General features: G+C 34.8%; 1 protein-coding gene across 1 annotated transcript in view; it reads right to left on the bottom strand.

Moving 5' to 3' along the window:
- The window catches only part of STAG1 (STAG1 cohesin complex component), a 421265-nt gene that overhangs the window by 182114 nt on the left and 221309 nt on the right, over positions 1–17842 (bottom strand). Inside the window, exon 6 of the mRNA XM_080804269.1 lies at positions 2052–2128. Coding sequence (XP_080660395.1) covers positions 2052–2128 — 77 coding nt within the window. The remainder of the gene's footprint in view (positions 1–2051; positions 2129–17842) is intronic.

Here is a 17842-nt window from a genome sequence, read left to right as displayed (position 1 = left end):
TCTTCTATTTGCCACATAGAAACTCATGAAGTTATAACAAAAACCCTTTTTTTTAATGAAAAGTAATTTCACAGAAATGTTTCAGAATACAGAAATTTTTTAATTTTAGAAGTTAATATAGTACATATACTTTATATCCCACCACAATCCAAGAGAATCTGGGGCAGCCCCCGGTCATCAAGAACATTAACATTTTACCAGAAAGACATGTAAATATTTGCAATGACTGAGATAAATAAAAATTTTAATAGCTTTAGGTTAGCTGGGCCAGTTGTGCCACCATTAAATTGGGGGGAAAAAAGTCCTTTGGAATTTCAGAATGTGGATTACAGAAATGAAAACAAGTAATTATGGCATTATATACATGGGTCACAATGCAAGGTCTCCCCTACCTCCCATGGAATGTGACTAAATAGTCTGAAAGCCACTGACAGAATATTTCTGTAAAAATGCTCATGAGGGGCGCCTCTGCCTTCAGCTTGGCCATAATCGAGAGTCCCGGGATCAAGCCCCATGTCAGGCTCCCTGCTCATGTTTTCTCTCTCTCTCTCTCTCTCAAATAAAGAAATAAAATCTTTAAAAAAAAAAAAAAAAGATGCTTATGAAAATGTTTGGTGTGTGCCATTAGAATAAAGGTGAACACCTGGTGAAAAAGATACACAGTGTACAACATGTGTTTGTTTTACGATGTATTTGTAGTACTTTTTTCAATTAAATAGATACTCCTACTACTAATAATAAAAAAAGAAAAGTCTAAGCCCACCCCACTGAAAGAGAGGACCTGGAAAAAAAAAAAAACACATCTTTTTGTAAAAATGAAATCTTGCCATTTGCAATGATGTGGACGGAACTAGAGGGTATTATGTTAACTGAAATAAGTCAATCAGAGAAAGACAATTATCATATGAGCTCTCTGATATGAGGAATTTGAGAGGCAGGGTGGAGGTTCATGAGGGGAAGGGAGGGAAAAATGAAACAAGATGGGATCAGAAGGGAAACAAACCATAAGAGACTCTTAATCTCAGGAAACAAACTGAGGGCTGCTGGGGGGGTGGGGAGGGATAGGGTTGCTGGGTGATGGACACTGGGGTGGGTATGTTCTATGGTGAGTGCTGTGAACTGTGTAAGACTGATGATTCACAGACCTGTACCCCTGAAACAAATAATACATTATATACTAATAAAACAAAACAAAAAAACCCCACAAACAATCTTTGTTATTAGTGCTAAAAGTCCAGAAAAGAGACAGAAATCTTATTTAAATCAAAAGGCAGAATATTAAAACTAAAATTAATGGTGGTCTAAAGCATGACATAAAATGAGTTTACCATAAACAGAATACATAAATAAAATTGTGAAAGTGTTTCAACACGTAGAATCAGTGTAAGGCTGATTAATTTGTGAAGACTGCAAAGAAAACATGTATTCTAAGTAGAAATCAGAATATTCTCAAGTAGACTGTCCCATATAGAAGTTTAAGTTTTATACAAACAAACAAAATGGGGGTGGGGTTGGGGAAGGGGTAGTAGGGAGAGATGCACATAACAAAATTTCAGGAATGCTGGATTAAACAAAATAAGCAGGTTATTTTTCTATCAGGATTTCTAAGAACCTTAAATAAGATAATGTGCTTTGACAATCTCTAAAACAGGCCATAATATGCAGCCTACTCACACTTATTTGACCTCCAAACCCTTTTTTCTTTAAAGCATTTAACATGACTGATTCCACAGAACATAAAACTACTAGAGATGCATTTATAAATTTGGGAATTTAGGTGGTCTTCACGAATGAATGTCAAGAATCAACTTCTACTTCATACCACTAATTTTATTATCCTTATCACTTACCACTCATTTGATACCTCCATGCAATGAAATGAAATTGCCAAAGATCGTTACCTTTAGAATTAGTAACATGGCTTAATATATAAATGAAGAAAAAGTGTATCTTCTCTTAAACACCAAATCAAAATAAAACTTGAAATAGTCAACACATTTACCATTTTTAAAGTATAATAGGCAATTTGTATAAATACTGAAATGTTATACCTCATCAAATTCTTCAGTCATTTTTCTGATGATTTCTGCATTCTGCATATTTCGAAACATCTCTATTCTCACAGTACCTGTGGAACAACAGATTTTACAGTTAATCTTTTCCTATCCCGTCCTAAACATTAAATTTAACCTGACCACTGTTTGAAAATTTATGTTTGCAAAATTTTATATCAAAGTGTTTGGAGTTTTTCCTTCCCCCGAACTCCTACCTAAAGGAATCCCTTGTTTAAGAACTTCAAAGTTCTTCAGACATTTTTTAAAAACCTGAATATTGTGTGAATTAGATAAGTATGAGGAAAAAACTGCGAGGAGTGTTAGGAAAGGAAAAGATGGAGTCATAAAATAATAAGTTTAGATTGTAGGGAGGGCCCTAAGGATTGACTGGCGCTATTCAGGCATACAGCTGACTACCTTAGTATGAAAAACACCCAAGTATAGTGAATATTATCTCTCTTCATGCCTTTTTCTTATATTTGTTATCAACAGAATGTTTTTCTATAAATTAACACTAAATGTTCCTTAATCTAGTGACACCTGTCGATTAAATTGTTTTATTTGAACATGGAAAATAGCTTGGTAACTTCAACATAAGCATCAAAGAAAGAAAAAGTTAACCCCCTTTCTCATTCCATTCTTTAGTATTACTTTTATTAGCTACATAATTTTGATCTCAAACATGATTACATAAATATTATCACTCTAAAAGTAGTTAAGAGTTTATATAAAAAATGTATTAAAAATTAACATAATTTAAGTAAAATAAGGTTCAAATAAGGTTTGAACCACTCACAAAGGTTGAATAAGGTTCAAAATAAGGTTCAAAATCAATCTGGAATTACAGATAATACTGGTCTAATAATTACACGAGGTTCAGTTTCAACTGTACATATGTAAAATAGCCAAGTTAAAAATCACAAGAATAAGACTCAATGAATCAGTAAGAAAATATTTTATAACCTTTAACAGGTTCCTCACCAGTAATTACCAGCTCCAACTCAAATCACATTTAGGTATACAAGAGGGAAAATTCTCTGAAGTGTACTGTACTCTTACAGTAAACAATATGAAGCAGCAGAGAGTCACTAAAAGTCATCAAGTATACTCTTAATTGAGAGGGCTAATAAAAAACTGCAGTAGCACATTTGGCCTATCAAACTTAGTTTGACTTAGTTTTTATTAATATAAATGAGAAAAATTGTATCTCCCTTATCTTTTTAATCACAACCATTTCTAAGCATGTTTTAATTACTTGATGTACAGCTCTCTTGTTCATTTTCAGGATGCTGAATTCATTTAGTACCACCAACAGGTATCACTTATACCCAGTTACAGAGATGAGAGTCTAGATTGGAAGGTGAATGAAAAGGGAAAGTATTTTTAGAGTTCCTCCCCAACAGGCAATTTCCTAAACACAATGGGAAATTTTTACATTGTGATTTTATTTTTGTATGGGAAAAACAGTATCACAGACAGTATTTAAAAGCATTGTAGACAGTTTGCTTACGCACTACAATACAGCCATTATTTTCAGAAGTTTTTTTAAAAAATAAATAAAAAATGCACTGAATTGCCAATTATGAATTATCTCAAGTAAAAGTAACTCTCTGTCCAACATTCTTTAAAAATCACTCAAAATAAAACAGTATGGAGGTTCCTCAAAAAGTTAAAAACAGAGCCACCCTATGACTCAGTAACTGGACTACTAGGTATTTACCCTAAAGATACACATGTAGTGATCCGAAGGGCCATGTGCACCTGAATGTATACACATATGATGGAATACTATGCAGCCATCAAAAGAAATGAAATCTTACCCATCTGCAACAATGTGGATGGAACTAAAGGGTATTATGCTAAGTGAAATAAGTTAATCAGAGAGAGACAAGTATCATATGATCTCACTGGTATGAGGAATCTGAGAAGTAAGACAGAGGATAGGGGAAGGGAGGGGGAAAATGAAACAAGATGAAACCAGAGAGGGAGACAAACGGTAAGAGACTCTTAATCTCAGGAAACAAACTGAGGGTTGCTGGAAGGGAGAGGGGTGGAGGGATGGTGTGGCTGGGGGATGGACACTGGGGAGGGTATGTGTTGTGGTAAGTGCTATGAATTGTGTAAGACTGATCAATCATAGACCTGTACCCCTGAAAAAAATAATTAAACAAATTAATTTTTAAAAAATCACTCAAATTAGGAACACTTGAGTGGCTCAGTCAGTTGAGTGTCCAACTCTAGATTTTGGCTTGAGTCATGATCTCAGAGTCCTTGGATCAAGCCCCACATCCAGCTCCTCACCAAGTATAGAGCCTGCTTGGGATACTCTCTCTCCTTCTGCCCCTACCCCCTCCTCAAAAATAAATGAATAAATAAAAATTGCTCAAATTACACAAAACTGTTTTAACCTTGCTTGGGTTATCAAGCATTTTGTCCACCTGAAATAGAGTCCCATATATAAAAAGCATGTAATTTCGGGAGTTGTTTCACAGTACTCTTGATAAGCAAAATTATTTTAAGTACTAATCAAGCAAAAGAAATAAAATTAGATTTTTAAGTTATTAAACATGAGAAGAATCAGTTGTTCTTCGAGAGATGGAAATATTTTATGTTTTGCACAGAATAGCATTTACATTAAATGGCTATATGCATTTCTCAAAAGTCATTTATCTGTACACTTAAAATGTTTGCATTTGGAAACTATATCTTGGTAAAATTGATTTTTAAAAAATCAAGAAAAAGGACAATGCTAATCATAGTCGTTCAGTAAAAAATTACATATGTCAAAGAGTGCCTGGCTGACTCAGTATGTAGAGCATGCAACTCTCATCTCAGAATTGTAGGTTCAAGCTCCACAGGGGTTTAGAAATGACTTAAAAAGTTACGTGTGTCATTGTTAAATATGAGTATAAATAAAGTTCAATTCTATTTCCATGACTGACATAGCAATTTTCATATACAGTGGAGTCTTAATTGTAATTTCAATCGACTAGCAACTAGCTCATAAACAGAGGACTGTTTTTGCTCTATTTAGTATCATAAAGTATAAGACAACAAAACAGTAACTAGTATTAAAAGCAAAATAAAAACCAGCTGCATGCTTAGCATCTCTAAAAATGACTACCATATATAAGTAACAATTATTAATAAAATAAAATCAGATATTTAAAGCTATAATTTTGAAAATGAACAGACGCTTGTCAGAGGTTTTTTAAAAGAAGAAAATCCTGCTGCTGCCACAATGACTATTCAAAACATTAGCCTATTTACTTACAGCTAACTGTTCATTCTTCTTCAGCCCAGTCCCACAACTCTACTACAACTGCTTCCTCACACCTATTATCTGCTGATTGTTACACCTAAGTCTTTCTTTAGTAATACCCTATCTATTCTATTTAAAACATTTCCTCATTATACTGGTTTCTGTTAACACTATATCCTTGTACTGTATTCTCTGATGACTTACTTTGATTTCTTTCACTTACTTTTAGTCATTTACCTGAATAAATACAGGTAATTTCCAAAGTTCTGTCCAACACATTTTTCTTTGTTCCATTCTACATTTTTGAACCTGCATATGGCCCCCATCTACCTCTCCCACTAGATAAAAGTATAGCAGAGACTACTACTTATTAATCTTTGTTATTTAGCCCAGTTCCTCAAAAAATGTCTGACATCTTAAGTCTTCTCTCTCTTATTTTAAGCTTTCTTTGACAATGGATAATAAATATAAAGAACTGAAATAATTCAGATTCACAGAAACATAAATATCTCAAGAATGAAAAAAAGATTATCTTCCACTCTCTGAAACACTATCTGTGAGATTCCTCACATACATATTTTATATTTAAAAAAAAAAAAGTTGTTTAAGCAGGCCCTCCTGACAGGATTATACTTCTAATTTGAAGGAAGAACTTTCAAAATTGTCATTGGTAACTATGAATAATTCCAGAAACAATAACATCAGAAAGCAACCATCAAGTTCTCAATCATTCAAATTATGTCAAACTGCTGGAGGAACATAACTTTAAACAATCCCTATGGTATGCAATTTGGCAAATGTTTACTGAAATTACAAACTCATATACTCCTTGGCCTTGATATTGTACTTGTTGCAAAGCATCCATAAAGTCACACATATGAAATAATGAAGGTACAACGTTATTCCCTGAAGCACTGTTTGCAAAGGCAAAAGGAAAAATATGTATACCCATAAATAAGATTCTGATTAATAACTAAAAGTGCTGATGATAATAATAATGGTGGTAGCAACTAACACAGGGATGCTCATTATCTGCCAGGCACTGTTCTAAGAAATAAGCCCTGGAAGTTAACATATTTAATCTTCACAACAATACCTATGAAGAATATACAATTTTTCTCTCATTTTACAGAAGAGAAATTGAGGCACCTAGCAACTTGTAAAAGGGGTTTCCCAATAGATTTGTGGTCTATATGCATAGTCTGGCTAGAGGGTCCATGACTAACCACTACTCTTAACTGACTATAATCAATGGGATCCTGGAGCTGTCTAAAACAATAGACAGATCCGTGTTGGATATGGAAAGATCTGCAACATATTCATACATGACAAAAGGATATGCTTTAAGATATTCTGGAAAGATACACAAATATCTAGCAAAATTGGTTATCTCAGGGAAAGAGAAATATGTGGTTGAGGTTTAGGGATATAATGGAGATATTATATTGCATACCCTTTGCATTTCTTGAAATTTGAACTATATGAATATATTACTCAAAATAAGGAATTAATACATTTCAAATAAAAAATAAAATGTTAAAAACTAAACTGAAAGACAGACTGCTATTAAACTCTATCAAGCATTTGTGTAGTCACCACCAATATGCACTCATTGGAGGGTAAGCTAAGAATGGTTGACATAAGCTTACCCGAAATGGAAAATTTTATGTTTCTCTTCCCAGCTATTATAGAATACAAAAAAATGGAGTTGAAAATAGGGCTGGAGAACATACCCCTGGCATAATTAGTGTTATGGACAACAATGAAAAGAAACTGTAATCGTGGTTATAGTAACCACAACATTTAACAAAACCCTCAAGAAGTCATTCTAGGTGGTTTAAAATCTTTGGCATCAGACATAGTAGGATTTAAATCTCAGTTCCACGAGTTACCAAGCTATATGACACTGAAAAAAAAATCAATTGTTCTCTATGAAATCCAGATTTCTATTAAAATGGTGAGAATACCACACTTCAGTGTAGGAATTTTTTTTTAAAAGATTTTATCTATTTATTTGACAGAGATCACAAGTAGGCAGAGAGGCAGGCAGAGAGAGAGAGAGGAGGAAGCAGGCTCCCTGCTGAGCAGTGAGCCTGATGTGGGGCTCAATCCCAGGACTCTGGGATCATGACCGGAGCCTAAGGCAGAGGCTTTAACCCATTGAACCACCCAGGCACCCCTAGAAATCTTTTTTTTTGTTCAATGCCGTAATTTGTAGTGCTTGGAATAGTGCTTAGTACATAGGAGGCACTGAAAAAAATGTTTGTTAAACGACTGACTAAGGATATGAGAACAAAATAAGGTAACATATTATACTTGCAGCAGGTAAGATGCTCACCTATTTTGAGCATTCATTTTTTTAGTAGATTAGCCTGCCCATTTTAGAGGGAAGCTAAAATCTCTAGTTTCTTAGTTGAGCTCTACTGAAAGCCAGATTCCTAACTGCACATGTTGCCAGGTTAATGCCATCTGAAGAAAAGACCAGTAATCTTTTATTCCAGAACCAGGCAAAGTAATTCCAGCAGTTTTCCCATCAACCAGATCAAAGCCTCCACTTCCAGAGTGGAAACAATCACATAAACACTAAACATCTCTGTCAAAAACGACTAAAACCCACCAGAGAGATGAGTTAAGGTGATAAAAAAGTCACTGTCAAAGAAGCAGGAACCCATGAACTCTTAACCCCATTTTACATGAACCACATGGTTTAGAGAACTGTCTCACCTCATCCTCCTCATTTTTTAATGCCAAAGCAAGAACTCTAGCCTTCTCTGTATCCTTTCAACTAGATACAGAAGCAGAAAGAAGAGAAAACTGAAAGCATACAAGACTTTACTTAGTGACAAATCAATTTATCCAAATATAACAGAAGGCCCTTTTGGGTTTATACCTTCTATGACACAGTAACATTCTGTCACCTTCAAAATTAGTGAGCTTCATTATAGGTGAAATATACTAACATTGCCCAAGAGCACTTAGCAGAGAACCTTCCTCAGAGGTTCCTGACTAGCTGTTCCATACAGAGAACAACTTTCTATTTTAAGGATTTTCTTTTAAAGAGTGGATTATAATGTCTGTAAATATATTTATAAATAAATATTTTTAAAATTTATTTATAAAATTTATAAATAAAATCTAATCTGGTGATGAATGAGAGGAAATCCAAACATGTAACAGGACAATTTTTGGTATCCTTATTTTCTGTTTCATTTTTACTTTAAGTACTAGACAGCGGGTTTTATATCAAAATAAAGTGGAGAAAAACTGAAAATAAATATGGATAAATTACTAGAGAAAGTCTAAGACAGAAAAGGAGAAGAAATGCTGAGGCTACTCAAATTGAGAAGTATTTACTAAAGAAACATTACATACCAGAAAACAGAACTTAGCAGTTACCTAAGATTCAGTGACTACATGCATATAAAAGTCTTTCTCAAGATTCGAGGAGAAGGATGATGGAAGGGAAGAGAAAGAGACAGATACTTTGGTTGCTTTTTAATGAGCATTTTAAGCTTAATTACAAATATCTTTTGATACATGCTGTCTATCTAGGTAGTATGCACACAAATGGAAAAAAAATTACCCCATAGGTTATTGTAAACATACATGTTGGGAAACAGATCATTCAGAATATATTAAAATAGAAATTGTTTGGGGCACCTGGATGGCTCAATTGGTTATCTGATTCTTGATCTCAGGTCTTGATCTCAGGGTTATGAGTTCAAGGCCCATGCTGGGCTCCACAATGGGTGTGGAGCCTACTTTAAAAAAAATACTGAAATTGTTGTATACGCCTCCACAGATACCCTGCACGAATAAAAAAAAGAAATTGTTGTGATTATATCTCCAGTGATGAGTCTGTCTCTAAATGGCAAACTGCACTTGGTAACATCTCTTGTAAAAAGCTTATATACTTCTTCCTCTGTAAAAACAAAAGATAGGTGAAATATCAAACTAACTGTTCAAAAAAGAAAACTCACATTTTGGCACATGATATGGGAGTACCAACTGACTAGGCTTTCAAGACAGCATAAGGTACATTTCATTCATTTCAAGAACAGATAAATTTACTATATATTAGAATTTCAAGGTGTGACTGGGTGGCTCAGTAGGTTAAAGCCTCTGCCTTCGGCTCAGGTCATGATCCCAGGGTCCGGGGATTGGGTTCCGCACTGGACTCCGCTCAGCAGGAAGCCTGCTTCCCTTCCTCTCTGCCTGCCTCTCTGGCTACTTGTTATCTCTGTCTTTCAAATAAATAAAATCTTTAAAAAAAATTTTTCAAATTTAGAGCTTGGTTGAACCATGCTAGTATAGCCCAGGGCCAAAAGCAAGCATTGTCCTAGGGCTTTAATTTTTCAGACCACTTTCACCAAATCTTCAAAAACTATTAAAATAATCTCATCTTCAGTACACAAAGACAAGAATTAAAGGAAAGGTCAAACAGAAAAAATAAATTTACTTTTTAAAACATCCATCTGCTACCTCAGGAACTACTACTAACATGATTCAAGAGGAGCAGGGCTTCTTAATCTGTGGCATATAGATTCTTAAATATCTATGGACCTTTTGAAACTGTATGAAAATTTAGGTCTATGCACTTCTGTGAAGACCCAAATTTTCAGGCTATTATTAAAGGACTTTGAGAACTCCAAAAGGTAAAAACTACACATTAGAGGAAAAATATCAGCCAAAGATTTTCAGTCTTAGAGAACTGAAGAGAAAAACTAAATGGTGACAGTAAAGAATAGTTCCTTATTAGAGAATGGAATCAGAAACCAAGATCTATGTGTTAAGTGTATTACTGCTGGTGGAATATAATTTCTTTTAGGCCCTCTCAGCTTAAAGAATGGGAAATATATATGTGTGTATACAAACATAGCTATTTTTATATGTAGCCATATGTATCTATATTAAGCTATAAATAAGTTATACGTGTATCTTTTAACTGTATTACCACATGGAATATTCTAGAGTCCTCCCCTTGCTTTTCTCCATAATTTCCTACAGTGAAAACTCTGGTTCTCACCATCAACCACCTATTTACCAAAATTTTCAATTCTGGTATATGTGTATAACATGACTTCAGAATTGGCAGCCCATACCCCAGTGGAAAATAACTACTTAGAGTACCATGCTTTTTATACAGTTCCTTTTGCCTTTAGTTTTAGAGTTTCCACTCTTCAGTTATTTAGGACAGCACTTTTCCCCAAACCTCTTCATCAAGTTTCTTTCATGTATTTGTAATACAGTTTGATTCTTTTGTTACAGTCTGAATTCATCCCAGAATGACCTCATTAGAGATTTTTTTATTTTTAATTTGCAAACATCAATGTTCATTCTAAGTGCTAGAAGTTCTATGGGTTTGGGAAGCTCATAGTATCACATATCCAGCATTACAGCTGGATAATCTTACAGAAGAGTTTCACCACCCTAATGCCCTGTGATTCAACCCTCCTTCCTCCCTAAAACCCTGGCAAACACTGGTATGTTTAACATCTGTACAATTTACCCTTTTCCAGAAAGTGACATAAACTGGAATTACAGTATGTAGCCTTATCAGACTGACTTCTTTCACTCCACAATACCTACTGAGATTCATCTATGCTTTTTGCATGGCATGAGTGCTCATTCCTTCCTATCACCAATAGTATTCCACTGTATGGATGTAGCAGTTTATCCATTTCATCTTCTGGAGGGCATCTAGATTGCTTCCAGTTTTGGATAACTAATGAATATAATTACTATAAATACATGCAGATTTTTGTGTGGACATATTTAAAGTCAATTAGTAAATTATTGATTTTTGTTGTATTTTACAGTAAGGCTATGTTTATTTTTGTAAGAAACTGTCAGACTGTCTTCTAAAGTGGCTATAACATTTTGCATTTCCACCAATCATGATTTCCTATAGCTTCACATCCTTGACAGTGAATGGTATTGCCAGTTTTTTGTATTTTAGCCATTCTAACTGCTGTGTAGTAATATCTTTTTATTGTTTTAATTTGCACTTCCCTTACGACAAATCATGTCTATATGCCATCTGTATTTCACATGTCTATATGTCATCTGTATACCTTGCTGCTGAAATATCTGTTCAGGTCTTTGCCCACTTTTTTATTGAGGTATTTATTTTCTTATCATTCAGTTTTTAGAGCTCTTTGTATATTCTGAATATAAGTCCTTTATCATACATGTGTCTAGGAAACATATTTTCCCAGTCTGTGACTTTTCTTCTAATTTTCTTAACAATATCTTTTGCAGAGCATAAAAAACTTTAATTTCAGTAAGGTCCAACTTCTCAAGTGCTTCTTTCATGGATCGTGCTCTTGGCTGTTACAACTTTAAAAAACCTCAAAACCGGGGAGACTGGGTGGCTCAATGGGTTAAGCCTCTGCCTTCGGCTCAGGTCATGGTCTCCAGGTCCTGGGATCTAGCCCCACATTAGGCTCTCTGCTCAGCAGGGAGCCTGCTTCCCCCTCTCTCTCTGCCTGCCTCTCTGCCTACTTGTGATCTCTCTCTCTGTGTCAAATAAATAAATAAAATCTTAAAAAAAATAAAAATAAAAATAAAAACCTCATCACTAAACTTACGGTCATATAGACTTTACGTTTTATTTTAGAAATTAAGAATTTTACATTTTACGTGAGTTAAGTTTTGTGCAAAGGGGTAAGATCTGTGCTTAAGTTCATTTTTTCCACATTGATATCCAATTGTTCATGTATGATTTGTTGAAAAGATGATTATTTCTCTATTTAATTGCCTTTGTACCTTCATAGAAAAAAAAAAATCAGGGATGCCTGGGTGGCTCAGTGGGTTAAGGCCTCTGCCTTCAGCTCAGGTCATGATCCCAGGGTCATGGGCTCGAGCCCTGCATCGGGCTCTCTGCTCAGCGGGGAGCTTGCTTCCCCTCACTCTACTTGCGATCACTGTCTGTTAAATGAATAAAATCTTTAAAAAAGAAAAAAAAGAAACAGTTGACTATATTTACGTGATTATTATATTATTTTTAAAGAATAATTTAGGGTACATAAATTTTATATATACACATACACACAAACACACACACAAAACTCCTCAGAAATCCACTAGACCTAGAAAAAGGAAGATAAAATATACCAAAATATTTCATGTTCCATTCTCTTATTTTAATAATTTTTATCTTACACTCCACACATCCAACAGTTTTTCCTAAATGATGAGCCCATCAGGATTATCCATGGTTTTCACTGCACTCTTCCTTAAAATAGTAGCTGTATGTCTCTACATTTGAAAGCTCTTCTAAAAACATAAGAATAATGAGAAATTGAGACTTTAATCCCAAGAGATTAGAAATCCATGAATGTAGAAATTATCTTATAACAATATAAAACATAAATATGCAAAATATGTCCTAAGTGTGGAAGTTTCATAATTATGAATTACATTTACACACACACACACACACACACACACACAGAGTTACACAAGGGAAGAAATCACTTTAAATTGGTATATAAAACTTTTGATTAGAGGGCGCCTGGGTGGCTCAGTTGGTTGAGCGACTGCCTTTGGCTCAGGTCATGATCCCGGACTTCCAGGATCGAATCCCGCATCGGGCTCCCAGCTCCTTGGGGAGTCTGCTTCTCCCTCTGACCTTCTCCTCTCTCAGGCTCTCTCTCACTCATTCTCTCTTAAATAAATAAATAAAATCTTAAAAAAAAAAAAAAACTTTTGATTAGGGTAGTATTATAAACAATATTTTTATATAAACCCTCTTCTTGAAATGCTAATGAAAATACAAAAAATACTTTGAAAAGCATCTGAAACCTTATGAAGTAGTGGGAATTAGTAGGGTAAAAACAAACTAAAAGCAGAAATCAAAATACATAAAGAGCACTAAAATCACTTCTCTGATAGTATTAACTGGGACTAAAATACAATGCACAAGCTGGGACTTCGTAGGTAAAGGGTCTAAAAGAACAACTCTTTCAGAAGTGGGGGCTTAAAGGATTTCATCTGTAAATTAAGATTAAACCAGCAGTAAATCCAATACCTCATATTCTGTGGTCTATAAAGAAAGCTTTTTTAATACTGTGTAGAAGAAGACAGATATCTGAGAGGTAGTAATCAAACACTAATGCTCTCACAAATATCCTAAAATCTGATACAGAAAACTTCAGATGGAACTTAGTTGGAAACAGTCCCCAACTGGAAGTGCTGTTGGGCACCTGTCAAGCAAATCTTAAATCTTCTCTATAGGAAAAATACTTTTATCCTAGGCTTCAAATAAACTTGAGAGGAAATGTGGAGTTTGGAATAAAAAGTAACTAAACTATCAACAAGAAAGGTGACATGAACAAGCAAAAGAAAGACCCCAGAAATAAACTCACGAAGACTTAAAGTATTAGATATAGATTGTGAAAAAAAATTCTCCATGTTAAAAAAGGAAAATACAAAACTGAATGAATATCGATAGGGAACAATTCCATGGACTTCTTTTTCTGTAAAAGAGAGCCACATGGGGTGTCTGGGTGGCTCAGTCCTCAGTCAAGTTAAGTGTGTGCCTTCAGCTCAGGTCTTGATCTCTGGATCCTGGGATGGAACCCTGCATCTGGCTCCCTGCTTAACTGGGAGTCTGCTTCTCCCTCTCCCTCTGCTCCTTCTCCCCTGTTTGTGCTCTTTCTTTCTTTCTTTCTTTCTCTCTCTCCCCCTTTCTCTCAAATAAATAATCTTTAAAGAGAGAGAGACCCATGTTAACTATAATTTCTAGAAAAGACCAAAACAGTAACTGAAATAGACTGCCACAGATGAAAAAAAGTAAGTAAATGAAGATAGGGGATATATTGTACAAAAAGCAGCACAGAAGTTAAAAAATACAAATAGGTATACAGAAGACAATATTCAAGATTTAAACAAAGTTACTGAAACAGAAGAGAAATAAAATGAGAAGAACAATATTTTAGAAGGGTAACTGATGAAAACACCAATCTAAAGAAATACGTTCTATAGAACATAATATAGACAGACTAGAGAATACCAGAAACAAAGAGAAACCTTAAACGTTGGGAAAACTAGTATTGAAAGAGAAGAAAATTATTATTCCCAGTTCTCAACAACAATACAAGCCAGAAGACAGTGAAATGTCTTCAACGTGCTAAACGTAAAAAACTGCCAATATTATACAATATACTCATAGAAATATATTTTAAAAAATAAAGACAAGTTAAACAAATCTGCAGACAAAGTCCAACAGAGTCTACAAAATCACCAACAGAACCTCACTGGAATTTCTAAGTGCTGCACTTTAGGCAGAAGTCACCTCAGATATATATGACATGTTAAAAAACACACACACAAATAAAAACAAACAAACAAACAAACAAACAAAAAAATAAAGTAGCGTGTTAATAGGTAAAGCTAAAACAATAATAATTTAATTATTTGAAATAATAATGACTACAGGAAAATGAAATAGACTTGAATCACAACAAAAGGAAGGGAGTAAATGGATTTACAGTTCTAGATCCTTGTCCTGTCTGGGAAAAGGATGGAGGTGGTAACTACCTTTGGATTGTGCTATATTAAGTATGACTTTTACAATCCTTAGGGTAACCATTAAATGCATGTAAAAAGTACAAAAATGTCCAAATAAGTAGAGGGGAGAAAATGAATTCTTTTGAATTCAAAGAATCTAAAGGCAAGAAGGAAAAAAAAGAAAACATACTGAGCAGTCAGGACAAACAACAAACATTAGGTCAATATAAATTCAAACATCAAATGTTTACATTAATTGTGAAAAAGATTAAGTGATACGATTAAAATAGTTTTCCAACTGAATGAAAAAATACTGTCCATACGTTGTTTACAAAAGGCAATAAGAGCCAAGGATTCAAAAACAATGAAAAGAAAAGAGAAAAAGTTAGGCCACAAAAACACAGAAGGAGCTTCATTAAATTCAAGTAAAAAAAATTTTTTTTAGAGAAAAAGCACTGCCAGAAGACATGATACTTCAAATGGAAAACCCAAAAGGTTCCACCCCCTAATTACTAGAACTCATACAGCAATTCAGTAATGTGGCAGGATACAAAACAGAAATCAGTTGCTTTCTTATACACTAACAATGAAAATATAGAAAGAGAAATTAGAGAATCGATTCCATTTACTATACCACCAAGAACCATAAGATAACTGGGAATAATCCTAACCAAAGAGGTAAAGGATCTGTACTTGAAGAACTACAGAACACTCATGAAAGAAATTGAAGAAGACATAAAAAGATGGAAAAGCAGTCCATGCTCATGGGTTGGAAGAATAAACGTTGTTAAAATGCCTATACTGGCTAGAGCAATCTATACTTTCAATGCCATCCTGATCAAAACTCCACCGGCATTTTTCAAAATGCTGGAGAAAACAATCCTAAAATTCGTACGGAACCAGAAAAGACCTCGAATCACTAAGGAAATGTTGAAAAAGAAGAACAAAACTGGGGGCATCACGTTGCCTGATTTCAAGCTTTATTACAAAGCTATGATCACCAAGACAGCATGGTACTGGCACAGAAACAGACACATAGACCAGTGGAACAGAACAGAGTCCAGATATGGACCCTCAACTCTATGGTCAAATAATCTTCGACAAAGCAGGAAAAACTATCCAGTGGAAACAAGAATATCTCTTCAATAAATGGTACTGGGAAAACTGGACAGCTATGTATAGAAGAATGAAGCCTGACCACTCTCTTACACCATACACAAAGATAAACTCGAAATGGATAAAAGACCTCAATGTGAGGCAGGAATCTATCAAAATCCAGTAACATAGCCAGTAATCTCTTCAACATCAGCCACAGCAACTTCTTTCAAAACATATCTCCAAAGGCAAAGGAAATAAAAGCAAAAATGAACTTTTGGGACTTGATCAAGATCAAAAGTTTCTGCACAGCAAAGGAAACAGTCAACAAAACAAAGAGGCAACTCACGGAACGGGAGAAGATATTCGCAAATGACACTATAGACAAAGGGCTGATATCCAAGATCAATAAAGAACTCCTCAAACTTAACACTCAAAAAACAGATAATCACGTCAAAAAATGGACAGAAGACATGAACAGACACTCCTCCAAAGAAAACATACAAATGGCTAACAGACACATGAAAAAATGTTCATCATCATTAGCCATCAGTGAGATTCAAATCAAAACCACACTGATACCACTTTATACCAGTTAGAATGGTCCAAATCAACAGGACAGGAAACAAGTGTTGGAGAGGATGTGGAGAAAGGGGAACCCTCTTACACTGTTGGTAGGAATGCAAGTTGGTGCAGCCACTTTGGAGAATAGTGTGGAGATTCCTCAAAAAATTAAAAATAGAGCTACCCTATGACCCTGCAATTGTATTACTGGGTATTTACCCCAAAGATACAGATGTAGTGAAAAGAAGGGCCATCCGCACCCCAATGTTCATAGCAGCAATGGCCACAGTTGCCAAACTGGAAGGAGCCAAGATGCCCTTCAATAGACAAATGGATAAAGAAGATATGGTCCATATATACAATGGAGTATTATGCCTCCATCAGAAAGGATGAATACTCAACTCTTTTATTGACATGGATGGAACTGGAGGAGATTATTATTGTCTCTGTCAAGCAGAGACAGTCAGTTATCACATGGTCTCACTTACTTGTGGAGCATAAGGAATAACACAAAGGACATTGGGAGAGATGAAGGGAGTTGGGGGAAATCGGAGGGGGAGACGAAACATGAGAGACTGTGGACTCTGAAAAACAAACTGAGGGTTTTCGAGGGGAGGGGAGTGGGGAATTGGTTGAGCCTGGTGGTGGGTATTAAGGAGGGCATGTATTGCATGGAGCACTGGGTGTGATGCGTAAACAATGAATCCTGGAACACTGAAAAAATAAAGTTTAAATAAAAAAAAGTAAAAAGCACTGCTAGAGATAAAGTGGATCATTAAATAAATGTAAACTATTTTAGTTACAAGAAATATATTTATATGCACCTAATGAGGCATGTGACATGAAAAAGAAGATGAGGGAAGAGAAAAGTCTTCCAGGAGAAATCAAGAAGAAATATATAAATCTACAATCTTGATGTGGATTTTTTTCTCTCAGTAACTGCTAGGAAGGTAAAGATTAAATGAATGTAAAATATTTTAACACAATTACAGAAAAACCTTAACCTGATGGACACAAATGCATTTAGAAAATATGTAATAAATACGGATTTCAAACATACATAAAATGTTTGAAAAAACTGACCACATGACCACACAAAAAGGACTAAAACTATACAGACCATTTTCTCTGGCCTCAAGTTCAATTAAGCTAAGAAGAAATCATTAACAAAAGTTAACCAAAAAATCACATGTTTGGAAGTTAAGAAATAGGCTTTTAAATAATCCATGAATCAAAGAAAAAAAAGAATTAGAAAACATTTTGATTCCTTTTTGTCAATGTTCACAGCAGCAATGTCCAAGACAGTCAAGCTATGGAAGAAGCCAAGATGTCCTTAAACAGACGAATGGATAAA

This window comes from Martes martes (assembly GCF_963455335.1).
Source record: "Martes martes genome assembly, chromosome: 1".
In the NCBI taxonomy this organism is placed as follows: Eukaryota; Metazoa; Chordata; class Mammalia; order Carnivora; family Mustelidae; genus Martes; species Martes martes.
Note: the sequence above shows the minus strand (reverse complement) of the source record. Positions and strands in the feature narration are given on the sequence as shown.